Raw genomic sequence first — 14716 nt, 5'->3', positions numbered from 1 at the left:
GAAGTATTGTGAATGGTCACTTTCGGTACTCCTTATACAGGGATCTTACTAAACTGGTCGGGCTGCCATGATTCTAAGATGGTTTCTACTGGTTTTAAAATAATAAAAAAATCTAAGCGATATTCTGGTAAATTAAAACCATCGAAATAGAGAAGATAATATTATATTTAAATGTTTAGACTATAATACCCCTTTAGAGACAATATAATCACAACTAAAATTGAAATTTGACATTTTGAAAATTTTATCAATGCGCCAAGTGAAATAAAATATATGCGAGATACTTGTAAAATCACGACAAAAATTACAACGCTTCATAAAAAGGGATTCGTGGTTTATGATAGTAACTATAAAACGTGTTAGTCTCTTCTGCAAACTGCCGGTTCTGTGACATGGAGCCGAAAACAGGGATGAAATGATGCGAAACTCTTTGATTCGAGAGAGAGCTGTCAAAACCCACAATTTTTATAACATTTGTCAATCCTGCCATCATGTCAAAAGAAAATGAGGAATGGGTATTATAAAAAAAACTTTTGGGCATTTTGCATTTCGATATTATTTTAAGGTGCTCCGTTCCCGAGTAGGCCTATATAACGCATATACATCCCTAAATAAGTGTATTCCTATTATAAAATTTTTAAAACATCATATAACATCATTAAAATAGCATACAAATAAAAAAAATTATAACAAATAAACAATACAAGGCATAATAAAATATGATGGTTTTATGATGAACGTTTTATATTAAATTAGCAAACAAAATTTAGTTGCACGTTATTCAAAAGTATTTGTGTCGTTCCTTGAAATTTCGTTTCGCACTGCTTTTGTGAGCTATTTTTAGCGGGTTTATTACTGGCATCCCGCCATTTTTGACATCAGCTGTTCGAAATTCCCTGATTTTAATAATAAGGGAAAGAGAATAACAGAAAATTCTGCGAAAATGAGAGAGTCTCACATCATGTCATCCTTGAGATGACTGAGCACCTGCTAGTGGACTGCACAGCAGTCTGCAGACGCAGAATTATGGCCCTGGGATCCATGTTTCCAAACAGGAATCGCATCGCTCCACTAGCAACTAGCAGTATATTGAAGTTCATCTATATGCTAGGGCTAGATGAGTCGTAGTGACTTAGGGAAGGGCACAATAGACTATAAGTCGCGGTTCATACCTCTATCCAACCTATAGTAACTATAAAAGCCCATTCACATACAACTTTCCTCGCCTTATGTGACAGTTTAAACTGTAACAACGAAGCGAAGAAAACAAAGGGTATGCCATAATGAATGCTTTGCTTTCAGTTATGCTTGGCAAAGCGTAAAAAGATTAGATTTGTGCAACATTTGGCTTGACTTCGCGTCGAAAACTTTTTATATGAACGTAGTCATACAAAAACGTACATCGAACTATTCTATCAAAACAAATGTCGCAAAGCGAAGGAAAAGTTCTATGTGAAATGGTCATAATACTGCTGAATATGCAGTTGAAACCAGATTTTAAAGATTTTGGCAGATTATTTTTATGTTGAAAACAAAATATTTTTGTCTAATGTTTTAGTAACCCCAATAATTTAGATAACAAACTTATGTTGTAATTTTTAAAGGGAAGTTGTTGTTTAAGGGTAATGTGCATATTTAATGTATATTATATGTCATACGTTGTAATACGACTCTGTATTCAGCATATTTCAAGGAAAAAGCGTTATGACGCTTACGTGAGTTGGACAAGCATATTTATATGTTTTCATTTCATATTAATAGCCAATCAAGGAACTAGTTTTTTTAAACATAATATTATTTAAAAATCGGTAATTGGTGAAAAGAAACGAATAGTGCAAATTAAGTTATTAATTTATAATTTGAATACATTTTTAAATAATTTATATTTCATACTTGGCTTGTCCAGATTACCAGTCGGCGCCAAAGCAGTAATGTCATCAGCAAAGCGGAAATCTGTGCCGGGAAAACGTAAACAAACAACACCAGAGAAGAGACGTAGGAGTGGACAATTAGAATATATTGCAACGGACACGGATTCTACAAGGAAATGTGAGACTAACGCAAAGCATCATGCATTGGATGATGCGAATATATCAGATGACGAAGAAGGTGGAACGCGAATTGGTGATATTTATATACCACCCCCAATAACACCACATTGTTCAACAGAAAGTAAAGGACCTCGTTTGATTATTAAAAAAATTGAAAATAAAAATTTTAAAAGCTATGCTGGTACAGTAGTCCTAGGTCCATTTCATCATGTGAGTAAAAGTTTTATTTGAAAATGTATTGTTTTTGATTTTTTTATAATTGTTAGTGTTTTACGGCCATAATTGGACCAAATGGTAGTGGAAAGAGTAACGTTATAGATTCTATGCTGTTTGTGTTCGGCTATCGAGCGAATAAAATTAGATGTAAGAAAATTTCTACTTTGCTGCATAACTCGGCTAGATATCCAAACATGTCTATGTGCTCGGTTGCTGTACATTTCCGTCAAATATTAGATAAGGAAAATGGAGAGTGTGATGAAATACATAACAGTGATATTGTAGTGGAACGTACAGCATTTCGGGATAATTCCTCTTACTATACGATCAATGGTCGACGAGTACAGTTTAAGGAAGTAGCGAAACTTTTAAAAAAACATCACGTTGACTTAGATCACAACAGGTTTCTAATATTACAGGTACGTTATGAAAAATATTTTTTTTTCTGTTTTTTTTTTTTTTGTTTTTTTGCTTCCAAAATTGTTTCACTATTATATAGGGAGAAGTAGAGTCGATTGCAATGATGAAGCCGAAAGGACAAACAGAAAATGAATGTGGTATGCTCGAGTACATGGAAGATATTGTTGGAACAACACGTTATAAAGAACCTCTTGTCAAAATAAATGAACGTGTTGAGCAACTTACTGAAGAGAGAACAGAGAAACACAATCGCTGCAAATTGGCTGAACGTGAAATGAAGGATTTGGAACAACCATATACGGAAGCAATTGATTACTTGCGACTCGAAAATGAAAATACGCGTATTAAAAACTTACGCATACAAAAATATCTAAGTGAAAAAAACAAAAAACTTGAAGAATACAAGATAGAACACGAAGCCATTAGTACAGAGTTGAAATGTCATATCGAAGTATTTGAAAAGATAAAAACAGAAAGGGAAGTAAAGGAGGAATTAGTTCGGGAAGAAATGTCGTGAGTTTTATAAATTATATGTAACTCAGTTTAAAATTGCACAACAATTTTGTAATTTGTTTACTTTTTTTTTATTATAAGACAATTCGACTCGCTTCGTAAGAAGAAGGATGATATAGAAAAACAATGGGAATGTGCACATAAAAACTTTACCGAGGTTCAACAAACGATGGATATGACGAATAAAAGGCGTAAGCAGCATAAATCACAAATGGAAAAACTTAAAGATGAAATAATTGATTTAAGAAAAATACCTGAAAAAAATGAGAAAGAGATTGGTGAATGTCAGAAGAAGACGGCAAAACTTACAGAAAATAAAGCTGATCTGGAGGAAGAGCTTCAAAAGAACTACATTTCACTGGAACAAATAACCAAACCGCTTATTGAAATACGTGAACAGCTGGAAACCGAATTGGTCGAGCTAAAAAAGTATGTCGACGAGGCTAAAGCCGTTTTGGCATTATCTGAATCGGAACTAAAAATTCTTAAACACGATGAAACGACGGAAACTCGAAAATATGAATCTATGAAAACGTCATATGATGAATCAAATTGCAGTTTAAAGGAAAAAATGTCGAACATTGAAGAAATTAAATGCCGGTTACCCAAAATACAAAGTGAAATTGTAGAAAAGACGCAATATTCGCAAAAATTACAGTTTGAAGAGCAACAAATGCGAGAACAATTAATGACACTTAAGGCTGAAGTGTGTTCTTTTAATAGCATTGATATAATACCAGACAATAAGTTTTATGTATTTTAAAATTTCTTTCGACAGATAAATGAAAAGACTGTAAGCTTGCAAACATCGCGATCTAACAATAATGTTTTGGACTTTTTAATGAGACAAAAGAATGAAGGCAAAATTCAAGGAATTTTGGGAAGATTAGTACGTAAAGTATAAAAAATGTATTCATAACTTTTGGTCAGAATAACCAAAGGCGGTTTATTTGTCTTAATATTAAACGTTGATGAGTGATTAAATCTGTGTTCATCACTGGGACATATTAAACAGGCAATTTTTATTAATAAATTTATCATTTTCTGACAGGGTGATTTGGGCGCCATTGATTCAAAATTTGACGTGGCAATTTCAACAGCTTGTGGACGGTTGGATGACATCATAGTCGATACGGTTAATACTGCACAAGAATGTATTGAGAATTTAAAGAGTTATGATATTGGTCGTGCCACATTCATTGCACTAGAAAAAGTAAAACATTTAGAAAAACAATCCGGACGAATACAAACGTAAGTAATGTTGATTGCGCATAGCCATATACATTTCTTTATTATAATCTGATTTTAGTCCAGAAAATGCTCCACGTCTTTACGATTTAATACGAGTAGAGGATGAACGCGTACTGCCGGCCTTTTATTTTGCCCTCCGCAATACGCTAGTAGCCAACGATTTGGAACAAGGTTCACGAATCGCTTATGGTACGCGAAGATATCGAGTAGTAACACTAAATGGAGACGTTATCGAGACGTCCGGCACCATGTCTGGTGGTGGTCGTACACAAATACGTGGAAAAATGGGAACCAAGGTACAAACTAAAACAAAGCAATCAGCAGATTCGTCAATGATATCCCAGAAAGCTTTAGAAGATATACAAGTTAAAGCCGAGGAATTGCAATCCCAAATAAATTACAATCAGGAGGTGCAAGGTCGTTTAGAACGCGAAGTGCAACAACTCAATTTAAGCAAACAAAAAAATGAATCGGAAATACAAAAACTGTGTATAACCATAAAAAGTTTGAAGGAACAATTGCCTCGTATTTTCAAACAATTGGAAGCACAAAAAACACGTATGGAGGGAACTACTACCGACGCAGCTAAAGTTAAAAATATTGAGGCTGCGATTGTAAACAAGCAAAAGAATTTGAGTAGTTCTGAAGAAGAGGCAGACAAAGTGGCTAAGAAAATAGCTCAAGTCAAGAAAGAAATTGAGAGCATACATGGTGATAAAGTGAAAGCTGTACAAACAAAAATTAACAATTTGGGAAACCAAATTAAGAAGCTAAATAATAATATATCTAAGTTAAAAGTTGAAGTAACTACTTCTGAACGCAATGTTATCAAAATGGAAAAACAAATTGAACAATTTAATGAGGATATATTAAAAGCGCAAGATGAACTGGTTGCGATGAGTACGAAGAGACAACAATATGACGATGAAACTGCGCAGCTTGTAAAAGAAATCGAAGAGGCACAAAAGGCCATTGAAAATGCTAAGAGTGAATCTTCGGAAATTCAAAAAGAAATTGTAGCTTTGCTAAAGCGCGAGGGTTTGTTCGTTTATCATATCCTTTTGGGCTGAATAGGCAATAGAAATTTTGAAGTATTTATTTCCTGTATGGTTTTACTTTAAAAATGTCATAATATAAAGACTAAATATTATTTATTCTCACAGATAATTGCATATGTTTAACCATGCAGGGAAGCAAGTACCCAAAATTAGCCTTCGCTACATATATTTATTGTATGTTTAATACATTTTTTACAGGGGAGTGGTCACTAAAACGAGTGGAAATTGACCAAAAACTTCAAACTGTTATTGCCAAAATATCTGACGTAAAATCCCAAATTCCGCACTGGCGAGATCAGCTTAAACCTTTACGTTTGCATGTTATTCCGGGGGACCAAGAACCGCAATCGCCTCTTAAAACGTACACAGAAGAAGAGCTTGCTGCACATACTCTACAAGATATCCAATATAAAGAGAGTGTTCAAGAGGAATTGCTAAAAAAAAAACCAAACCTCTCATGTATCGATGAATATATTGAAAAGCGAAATGTGTATTTGGAGCGCGTAAAAGTGCTAGAAGATATTACGTCAAAACGTAATGAAATGCGACAGCTTTACGATGATTTGCGAAAGAAGAGATATAATGAATTTATGCTAGGTTTCAAGATTATTACTCGCAAGTTAAAGGAAATGTATCAAATGATTACACAGGGTGGTGATGCTGAATTAGAACTTGTCGATTCAATGGATCCTTTTACCGAAGGTGTCAGTTTCAGCGTGCGGCCACCGAAAAAAACCTGGAAGAACATTTCAAACTTGTCTGGTGGTGAGAAAACATTATCTTCTTTAGCATTGGTATTTGCATTACATTACTATAAACCGTCGCCACTTTACTTTATGGATGAAATCGATGCAGCTCTTGATTTTAAGAATATATCTATTGTAGCACATTACATAAAAGTAAGTTTAAAATATGTATGTATATATATATAATATATATATATATATATAGTTGTCCACATAATAATAGGAGTGACAAAATGAAAAATATATTTGGGATTTCTGGATCACATGCAAGTGACGCGGTACAATAGCTGAACACTGAACAGGATATTCATATTAAAACATAAAAAAAATTTAATGTGAAGATTGTTATTCTTGTTCAATTTTAATAGTTTTCAGAGATTTTTGGAATTGCTTTCCACAAAAAAATAGGAGTATTAGACATTTCCTTACTAAAACAATCTTTAACTTAAAAAATGTTCGCAAAATTAGAAAAGTAAGTAGGGCTCCATAATCTAGCAGCAATTTGAATTAGTTATGGTAAATTTAATCATTTCATTTTTCTTCAGTGGGTAGATGACAGCATTCTACAGAGGTAAAGTGGGAAATGACAAAATAAAATCGAAAACTACGAAAATCGTATAAGGATATCCAAGAAATGGAAAGATATTTTGCCCAACCGGTAGCAAATAACTTAAATTATAGGAATAAAATGAAACAGATGGGCAAAAGGCCAAACATCCATTGTTGACGATCCCAATATATGACACTTCTGCAAAATTAATGTTTTTGCGTCAATAAATTTATCAGTTAATACTGAAACTCTTTGTAGAAGATTGTTACATAACAAAAAGTTCACGAAAAGAAATAGAACAACAAAGCATGTGTCCTGGCCAGTTTTAAATAGCAAAATTTATTTTAGTCAGATGAATCCAAAATTTAATTATTATAAGAGTTCTAGAAACTTGTGTGCCGTACCCCTAACATGAAAAATAATACCTGATTTACAACAAAAACCGTCAAACGTGGCGATGCTAAAGTGGCGGTAGAGGTAGCTTTTCGCAAAGTGGAGTTGGTTGAATTCTTTTAAGTGAAATCCTTATGGATCAATTGAGACATATCAAAAGATTAGATAAGGTAAAGTTATCATATGCCTGATAGAAAATAGCATTTACATTGGTATACCAACAAGATAATGACCATAAACAGATCAGCAAGTGTGTAAAGAAATGATGTAGAGGCAACGGAGTCGAAGTTATGTCTCAGTCTATTCAGTCCTAAACCCCATAAAAACCCTTAGAACTGTTATGAAAAATAAGTCTTATTGAACGAAAACTAACAAATTCGAATGATATCTGGCAGTTACTAAAAGTGATTTGAGAAATATGACCATTTCAACATTGCCAAGATCTCATAGACTCTATTTCCAGGAAGTGTGAGGCTATATGAAAAAAACCAAAGCTATTCAAAGAAATATTAATTATTTTAATATTCAGTAAAGGCTTAAAATCATCTTAATTTAAAAATTTTAGAATTTTTCGTACTTTATATAATTCTCTTATTGTTGTTTTTTTTTTTAACATTAACTGTGATATCAAATTTTCTTTACGTTCAATTGAATCATATGGACTATGGATTTTTTGAAACTTAAAACATGTTTTTTTTTTATTAAAAATTTAAAAATTCGTTTTGTTAATGATGTCACTTTTATTTTTTTGTGGACAAGCGTATATATATACATTTTTTGGTTACTACAATTTTTTTAAAAATAAATTATTGTAGGAGCGTACCAAAAACGCACAATTCATCATCATATCCCTACGTTCCAATATGTTCGAGCTATCTGACTATATTGTAGGTATATATAAGGTAAAGGACTGTACAGATTCAGTTACCATCAAGAATGTGCCGCCACCATTGCCATTCCAAATGCAAACACAAGCCCTAACGCAAATGATAGATAAAAATTCTCTGTTTGACAAGCTTAAGGAGATAGTAAGTGATTCGCAAGAAATTGCATTAACACCAGTAGAGGAAGATTCCGAAAATGCGCCCCCCCTACTGAATTGTGAGACGTTATTTGTCGCGAACGCGCAAGGACGCGACACCACGTTTGAACCAAATTGCGAGAGTACTGCCCTATCACATATGTTGCAAAAGGACCTTGGTAACGATTCAGGTCGCGATACAGTATGCTCTAAAGCCAAAAGCAGTATTAATGATTCATTCTTTAAAAAACCGCTACCTCCCTCGCAAAAAGCAAACACATGAGCTACCCAACGGAAACGGAATTTTTAATTATATTTATAGCATTCTAAAATTAAAATTTTCGAGATGAGCAAATTAATTAATTGCACGACTTAATTTTTTTTTTTGTATGACCGTAGTTATTTATAAAATCAGTATGTAATCTGCAAGTTTTGGTTAAAATTGTATTCTAGTATTTCATTAATTTTGGTTAAAAGGAAAAATAAATATATAAATTCCACCCCAAAATTTGTTTATTTTAACAAAGGTACAGAAATACACTCCGCAACGGTACAATATAGATAATACTTATTAATATGTTTGTTAAAATAAACCTTAATAACTTGAAATTAATGTATACAAAAACAAGAAAGTGTTGCTAATTTGGTTAGTTGTAAACTAACTAAAACTTTTTCAGATTTTCGTAAAATTTTATACCTAAAGACCTGCTCAGGCCTTAAGACATACCGATTGGACCACAAGTAATATTTTGCCATGCTGCCAATGTACAAGTGCGACACTAGTCTCTACGGCTGTGCGAATTGCACTTAGTTTGCGTACTGCGCCGCCGCTCCAGTCGAGTGGCCAACAAAGGATCTCTACGGTCCCAAATCTCTACGGTTCAACTAGGCAACATGACTCCAAGTCCCCGGGTTGGACTCGATGCCAGCACGGGTCGAAGGGATGCGAATGCGCCCTGCTGCTAGGCGCTGCTCCAATGACGACAAACTTAAACTAACACTTACCGATCAAAACGGTTAGATCGCCGAAATAACAGCCCTTGGCCGGATAAAATCCGGTAATGTAGAACCGGCTGTTGTGGGAATTGCATTCAGACTGGATCTGAACATTTGAGTCGATGGCATAAAAATTCAGATAGTCAACAACCCTAAAATTAGGCGTTACATTAGACAGTCTGTGCTCCTTCACTCCTCATGCGACCGCGATAACTGCCAAAATACAGAGCCGCAACAAAATCCTCAAATCGCTTTCAAGCAGCTCTTGGAGAAAAGACAAAGAAACGTTGTTGGCAACATACAAGGCAATCGGCCGGCCGGTCCTAAACTATGCATCACCAATATGGTCGTCTGGATGTAATGCAACGCAGACAAAGAAGCTTTATGCTTGTCAAAACACTACATTCCGGACTATCAGGGGATGCCTTTTGATGTCCCCAATAGAACACTCGCATAGTGAGGCCTTTATGCTTCCGGTTAAGGAACATATTGAGCTTCTACCTGCAGTCGTCTGCTTGAAGCTGAACCGCCTCCTAGGAACATCAAGAGGGCCTCCCTTGATTACGTCGACGACATCAGACAGTACGCCGACCGGACTTCGGACGCAACGAACTTTAGACAAGCACTGACCGCCATTCACAGTGGAGCCATCAACACCTTCATCGACTCCCTCTCAGTGAATGGTTTACTAGGAGTTAAACCACTACCCTTAGCAGACGTAGAGCTCGAGTTGCTTCGCGAAACCAGAGTGACCCTCGCGCGACTTCGTTCTGGATATTGTAGCAGGTTAAACTCTTACTTATCCAGAATAGACACCGACATTTCAAACATATGTCTTGCGTGCAATGAGTCTCCGCATGACCACCACTTTGCATGCCCAACAAACTCAACGCATTTAACACCTTTTACCTTATGGTCTGACCCCGACGACAACCAAACTATAATTTATCATACAAGCGGGGACTAGATAACCGTTACAACAACAACAACAATTCCAAATCGTCTACTACCGCGATTATTGCTAAAGTAAAAAACCGCAACAAAATTCTTAAGTCGCTAGCCGCCAGCACCTGGGAAAAATACAAAAAAAAACTTTGTTGGCAACATAGAATGCAATTGGTCGGCCGGTCATCAACTATGCAGCATCGACAAGAGCTTCAGAGGTGCCAGAACACTGCAACCCGGACGATAACATGATGTCTCACATGGAACTCCTACATAGTAAGGCCTGCATGCTTCCGGTTAAAGCACACAATGTATTTCTCTCCAAGCAGTTTCTGCTAGGGTGATTTAACCCTTTCCAGCGTTCAACCACCTCTCTTTGCTTGCCTAATGAATCCCGCTCATCTAACATCCCACTCCCTATGGTCCGGTAGTCCCCGGGTGCGGATGGCATCCTTCCAGGATTTCTGCAACAGTGGGAGCAAGTCCTACTGGCCCACCTTGTTCAGCTGATCAGGGATAGCCTAGCGCTGGCATATATCTCAGAACCTTGGCGCACTGCAAAGGTGATCTATATACCCAAGGTAGGAAGGAAAGACTATTCGTTGGCAAAATCCTTCAGGCCAATCAGTCTAACTTCCTTCGTACTTAAGAGTATGGAAAAGATCATTGATCACGAAATACGATCGAAGGTGCCGAAGGCTGCACCGCTACATGGGAAGCAGCATGCTTACAGAGCAGGTAGATCAACTGTATCAGCTAATCTCAAAGATCCGAAGTTCGTTAGATGGGGGCGAGGTGTTGTTATGCGTCTTCCTAGACATCGAAGGGGCTTTTGACAATACGTCTAACGAAAGCGTGTCAAAAGCACTAGAGAAAAGGAGTGTGGCAGCACCGGTACGTAGATGGATTGAAGCTGTACTGCGTACCAGGGTAGCTGAAACCACAGTAAGCAATACCAGAATTCGTCTTGGCACAACAAGAGGTTGTCCACAGGGTGGAGTGCTATCCCCCCTACTTTGGAGCTAAGTTTTGGACGATCTTCTCGAGCTTCTAACCAGCTATTGAATAGGCTGTCAGGGATATGCGGACGATATTGTTATCTTAGCCAGGGGTAAGTTCGTAGACACTCTGCGATATTGTACAAAAGAGATTGGGGCTGGCAAAGGGGTGGTGTAGTGGGGTTGGCTTCAACATCAACCCCTCAAAAACTACAATCATACCGTTTACCAGACGAAGGTTACTTCCAGGCCTCAGAAATCTAGGCCTCCCTCTGGATTCCACTCTACGGTAGAAGCAGCATGTGGACCTGACCTTGAGCCAACGCTACGAAAGCGCCCATGGTGTGCAATCTACTTGCACATGGGGCGGCAACCCGAGGATTGTCAGATGGTTGTATACCAAGATTGTGAGACCGATCATAATATATGGAGTGGAGGCTTGGGTTTCCAAAGCATCGCTGACTTCGGTAGGACTTCAACTATTGAAGCTGCAACGACTTGCCTGCATCTGCGTGTCGGGCGCGATGCGTACGTGTCCGACTGGAGTACTGAAAGTAGTGTTGGAACTCACACCGTTACATAAAGTGATCGAACAGACGGCCAAACAGACTCTGCTTCAAATGACAGCAGAAGGGCTTGACAAAGGGAAGATAATCTCGTCCCAATAGATGAAGGTCCTAAGTGACAAAATGCCACTATTCCTTCTCTCAAGGGACAGCATTGCCAAAGTACAATAGTAAGCTTCACTAGGAAGTTCAAAGTTACCCTTGGCATTTTCCAGGCCAAAGTATATGCTATAAGTCAGTGTGAAGAGATAAACCTCCAACGCAATTATTGAATAAGAGTATTGCCATACTCAGCGATAGTTAGGCGGCACTAAAAGCGATCTCCGCTTATGAGGTCAGATCGCTACTAGTGCAGGAGTACATAGAATCATCAAATCACAACAAAGTGTACCTCATTTGGGTGCCTGGTCGCAAGGGTATAGCCGGGAATGAATTGGCTGACGAGTTGGCCCACTCTGCAGCCTCCACAATAATGATTGGACCAGAACCATGCGTAGCGGTTGGTCCACACACCATTAACAGGAGGAACAAATTCCGTCTGCTTCTCGCGTTCTACACCGCCAATATTCTATTCCACATGAGCTTAGTCTCTTCTGCAAACTGCCGGTTGTTTGACATGGAGCCGGAAACCCCAGAACAACTGGTAGCAGACGCAGAATTAAGGCCCATGTTTCCAAATAAGGATCACATCGTTTCACTAGCACCTAGCAGCATGTTGAAGTTCATCTATATGCTGGGGCTAGATGAATCGTAGTTACTTAGGGGAGGGCACAATAGACCATAGGTCGCTGTCCATACCTCTATCCATATCGATCTATCTATCGACCGCGTCGAACAAGTACGTTTCCTGGACCTCCCATTAGATGACTTCGATGACAACAAACTTTAACCTTACCACCCAAGCGGGGGTTAGATAACCGGAACTCCTAACTTTTGTAGGGGATTCGGCAGGCCATGTTTATCCACAAACTAGTACAATGTCTGGACTTCCAGACGATCAATTATCTGCAGCTATGAAACCAGGATATTGCTTTTAAGCAACAACTGGATGGTTTTTATCTTTTGTGCGGGATTAGAATATTGTTGAAAGATACAACGCTCTTCTTTGAAGAGCGTATTGCTTAACTGCTTTACCACGCCTTCTAAAACATCCTGCTTGTACACCCTTGCTTCAGTTTTAACCCATTTTGCACAGGTGAAGAAGTGTAACGCCTTTACAGGTGACATCGTTTAACCCTTGGACTGACATTTTTTACGTCTTTGGAAATTTTTGCAAAGTTTTTGTTAGGATACTTTCATGGTGTTTTGAGAAGCTAGTAATTTTAACTTGTGCTTTCTGTAGATGCGGAATAAAGGCCCTCGGATCTATATATCCGAATAGGAATCACATCGCCTCAATATCATCCAGCAGGATACTAGAATTTATTAGTGTGCTGAGTCTATGTGATTCGTTGTGACAGAGGGGAGGGTAAAATAGGCTTAAGGTCGCGGTGCAAGCGTCAATTTATTTCTATCAATCATTAGTGTGTTTTCTCATTACGCGGAATATTATTTCTTACATAAACATATTATAAAATTTCTATATTATATATTAATTATAGTGCTTTTCTCCTCTTTCTAACTTGAGAAAAAGAAAATTGTGCTATTATACAATTTTAGATCCAAACACCTATAATTAAAATGAAATAAATATGTATATATCTTTATTCACTCTTTATTCTATTATGTTTATTTTATATAAACTTTAATGCACTTCTTAAATTTTTAAACTCTCAACAAGCTTTTGACAGATAGTATCTAAAGCTTCTGTAGTTGAATTATTTATGTTAGTTATATCTTCACCCAAATCACAAGCCTTAGTCACTTCAGGATCTAATGGCAGTGCACCTAAATAAGGTACATTCATTTCCGAACACATCGCTGCTGCGCCACCTGTTTTTGCTGGAAATATTTCAGACGTTTCTCCACAACTTCTACAACGGAATGCAGACATATTCTCCACCACACCCAATATAGGCAAATTCTGTTTCTTGCAAAAATTTATTTCTTTTCGCACATCCAATAAAGAAGCTTCTTGTGGTGTTGTTACTATTAAAGCTTGTAAGGCATCGGGAGCCTCATTGTTTCGCAAATATGACACTATACTTAAATGTTCATCTGAAGTTCCAGGTGGTGTATCCAATAGTAGCAAATTTAATTTTCCCCAATCTACTTCACTCAAAAATTGTTTGATCATGCCATTCTTTTTAGGACCGCGCCAAATTATGGCATCATCATGTGAACCGAGCAGAAAGCCAATTGACATAAGGCATAAATTGTCATCCACACCAACTGGTGACCATCCAGAGCCCGACTGGTGTACATTTTCTCCCTCAACACCAAGCAAACGTGGCTGCGATGGTCCACAGATATCAACGTCCAACACTCCAAAATTATGTTCGGGGTATCTGCGGGATAGATAACGTGATAATAAAGTGGTGACAGTACTTTTACCAACGCCACCTTTGCCGGAAAGGACGAGCAGTTTTTGTTTGACTTCACACATTGCCTCAGCTACTAGAGCTTTTCTAGGATCTTCCAATTTGATATTTGGGTTACTACATAATGCTTGATTGGGGCAACCTGCACAAGCGTTAGACTTTCCTGCATTTTTTGTACCCACACCCGGACAGTTATCCGGTTCAGCTTCCATTGTTCGTCCGGCCAGGTGAAATTGTCTATATAAATGTAAAAACTGCTAGTTAGCTGAAGAAATCCCGTGTGCTTTTTCTATTTGTTATCAATCAAGTTTTTTAATAAACCTACCAATATGACTGCCTCTTGTTTTCAACAGCGAGAATTTAACCCATTGTATAAATCTACAATATATATAGGCTTATACAATGATTTAAGCATGGTATTATGGTTGCCAGAAAATTTTTCGAGAGCCACTAGCAAGGATGACATAATGCGAGAATCTCTCATTTTCACTGATTTTTCTGTTATTCTCTTT

General features: G+C 37.2%; 2 protein-coding genes across 4 annotated transcripts; one reads left to right on the top strand and one right to left on the bottom strand.

Annotated features, from left to right (window-relative positions):
* Nucleotides 1–1568: 1568 nt before the first annotated feature.
* Nucleotides 1569–8727, top strand: glu (structural maintenance of chromosomes 4-like protein gluon). 2 transcript variants are annotated; one of them, XM_014244142.3, is made up of 10 exons: nt 1569–1715; nt 1907–2261; nt 2318–2686; nt 2767–3200; nt 3282–3906; nt 3979–4089; nt 4252–4451; nt 4510–5489; nt 5708–6408; nt 8014–8727. In XM_014244142.3, exons 1-10 carry the CDS (start codon nt 1705–1707, stop codon nt 8500–8502), a joined length of 4275 nt encoding a protein of 1424 aa, XP_014099617.2. In that variant the 5' UTR covers nt 1569–1704; the 3' UTR covers nt 8503–8727. The 2 variants fall into 2 exon arrangements, with proteins under 2 accessions (XP_014099617.2, XP_014099619.2); XM_014244144.3 differs by having other exon boundaries at nt 1651–1808.
* A 4695-nt stretch (nt 8728–13422) lies between these two features.
* Nucleotides 13423–14670, bottom strand: Nubp1 (NUBP iron-sulfur cluster assembly factor 1). Of its 2 annotated transcripts, none has more exons than XM_014244140.3 (2): nt 14530–14670; nt 13423–14441 (listed from the first exon to the last, which is right to left on the bottom strand). In XM_014244140.3, exon 2 carries the CDS (start codon nt 14414–14416, stop codon nt 13481–13483), a length of 936 nt encoding a protein of 311 aa, XP_014099615.2. In that variant the 5' UTR covers nt 14417–14441; nt 14530–14670; the 3' UTR covers nt 13423–13480. The 2 variants fall into 2 exon arrangements, with proteins under 2 accessions (XP_014099615.2, XP_014099616.2); XM_014244141.3 differs by having other exon boundaries at nt 13423–14458; nt 14530–14666.
* Between the last annotated feature and the right edge of the window lie 46 nt (nt 14671–14716).

This window comes from Bactrocera oleae, chromosome 3, assembly GCF_042242935.1.
Source record: "Bactrocera oleae isolate idBacOlea1 chromosome 3, idBacOlea1, whole genome shotgun sequence".
In the NCBI taxonomy this organism is placed as follows: domain Eukaryota; kingdom Metazoa; phylum Arthropoda; class Insecta; order Diptera; family Tephritidae; genus Bactrocera; species Bactrocera oleae.
Note: the sequence above shows the minus strand (reverse complement) of the source record. Positions and strands in the feature narration are given on the sequence as shown.

Excerpts from the sequence above, each read along its gene's own strand:
- glu (XM_014244142.3), top strand. Across the intron at positions 4,452-4,509 it reads CAATCCGGACGAATACAAAC|TCCAGAAAATGCTCCACGTC; the intron begins GTAAGTAATGTT and ends ATCTGATTTTAG. Across the intron at positions 6,409-8,013 it reads TTGTAGCACATTACATAAAA|GAGCGTACCAAAAACGCACA; the intron begins GTAAGTTTAAAA and ends AAATTATTGTAG.
- Nubp1 (XM_014244140.3), bottom strand. The coding sequence starts at position 14,416 with ATGGAAGCTGAACCGGATAACTGTCCGGGTGTGGGTACAAAAAATGCA.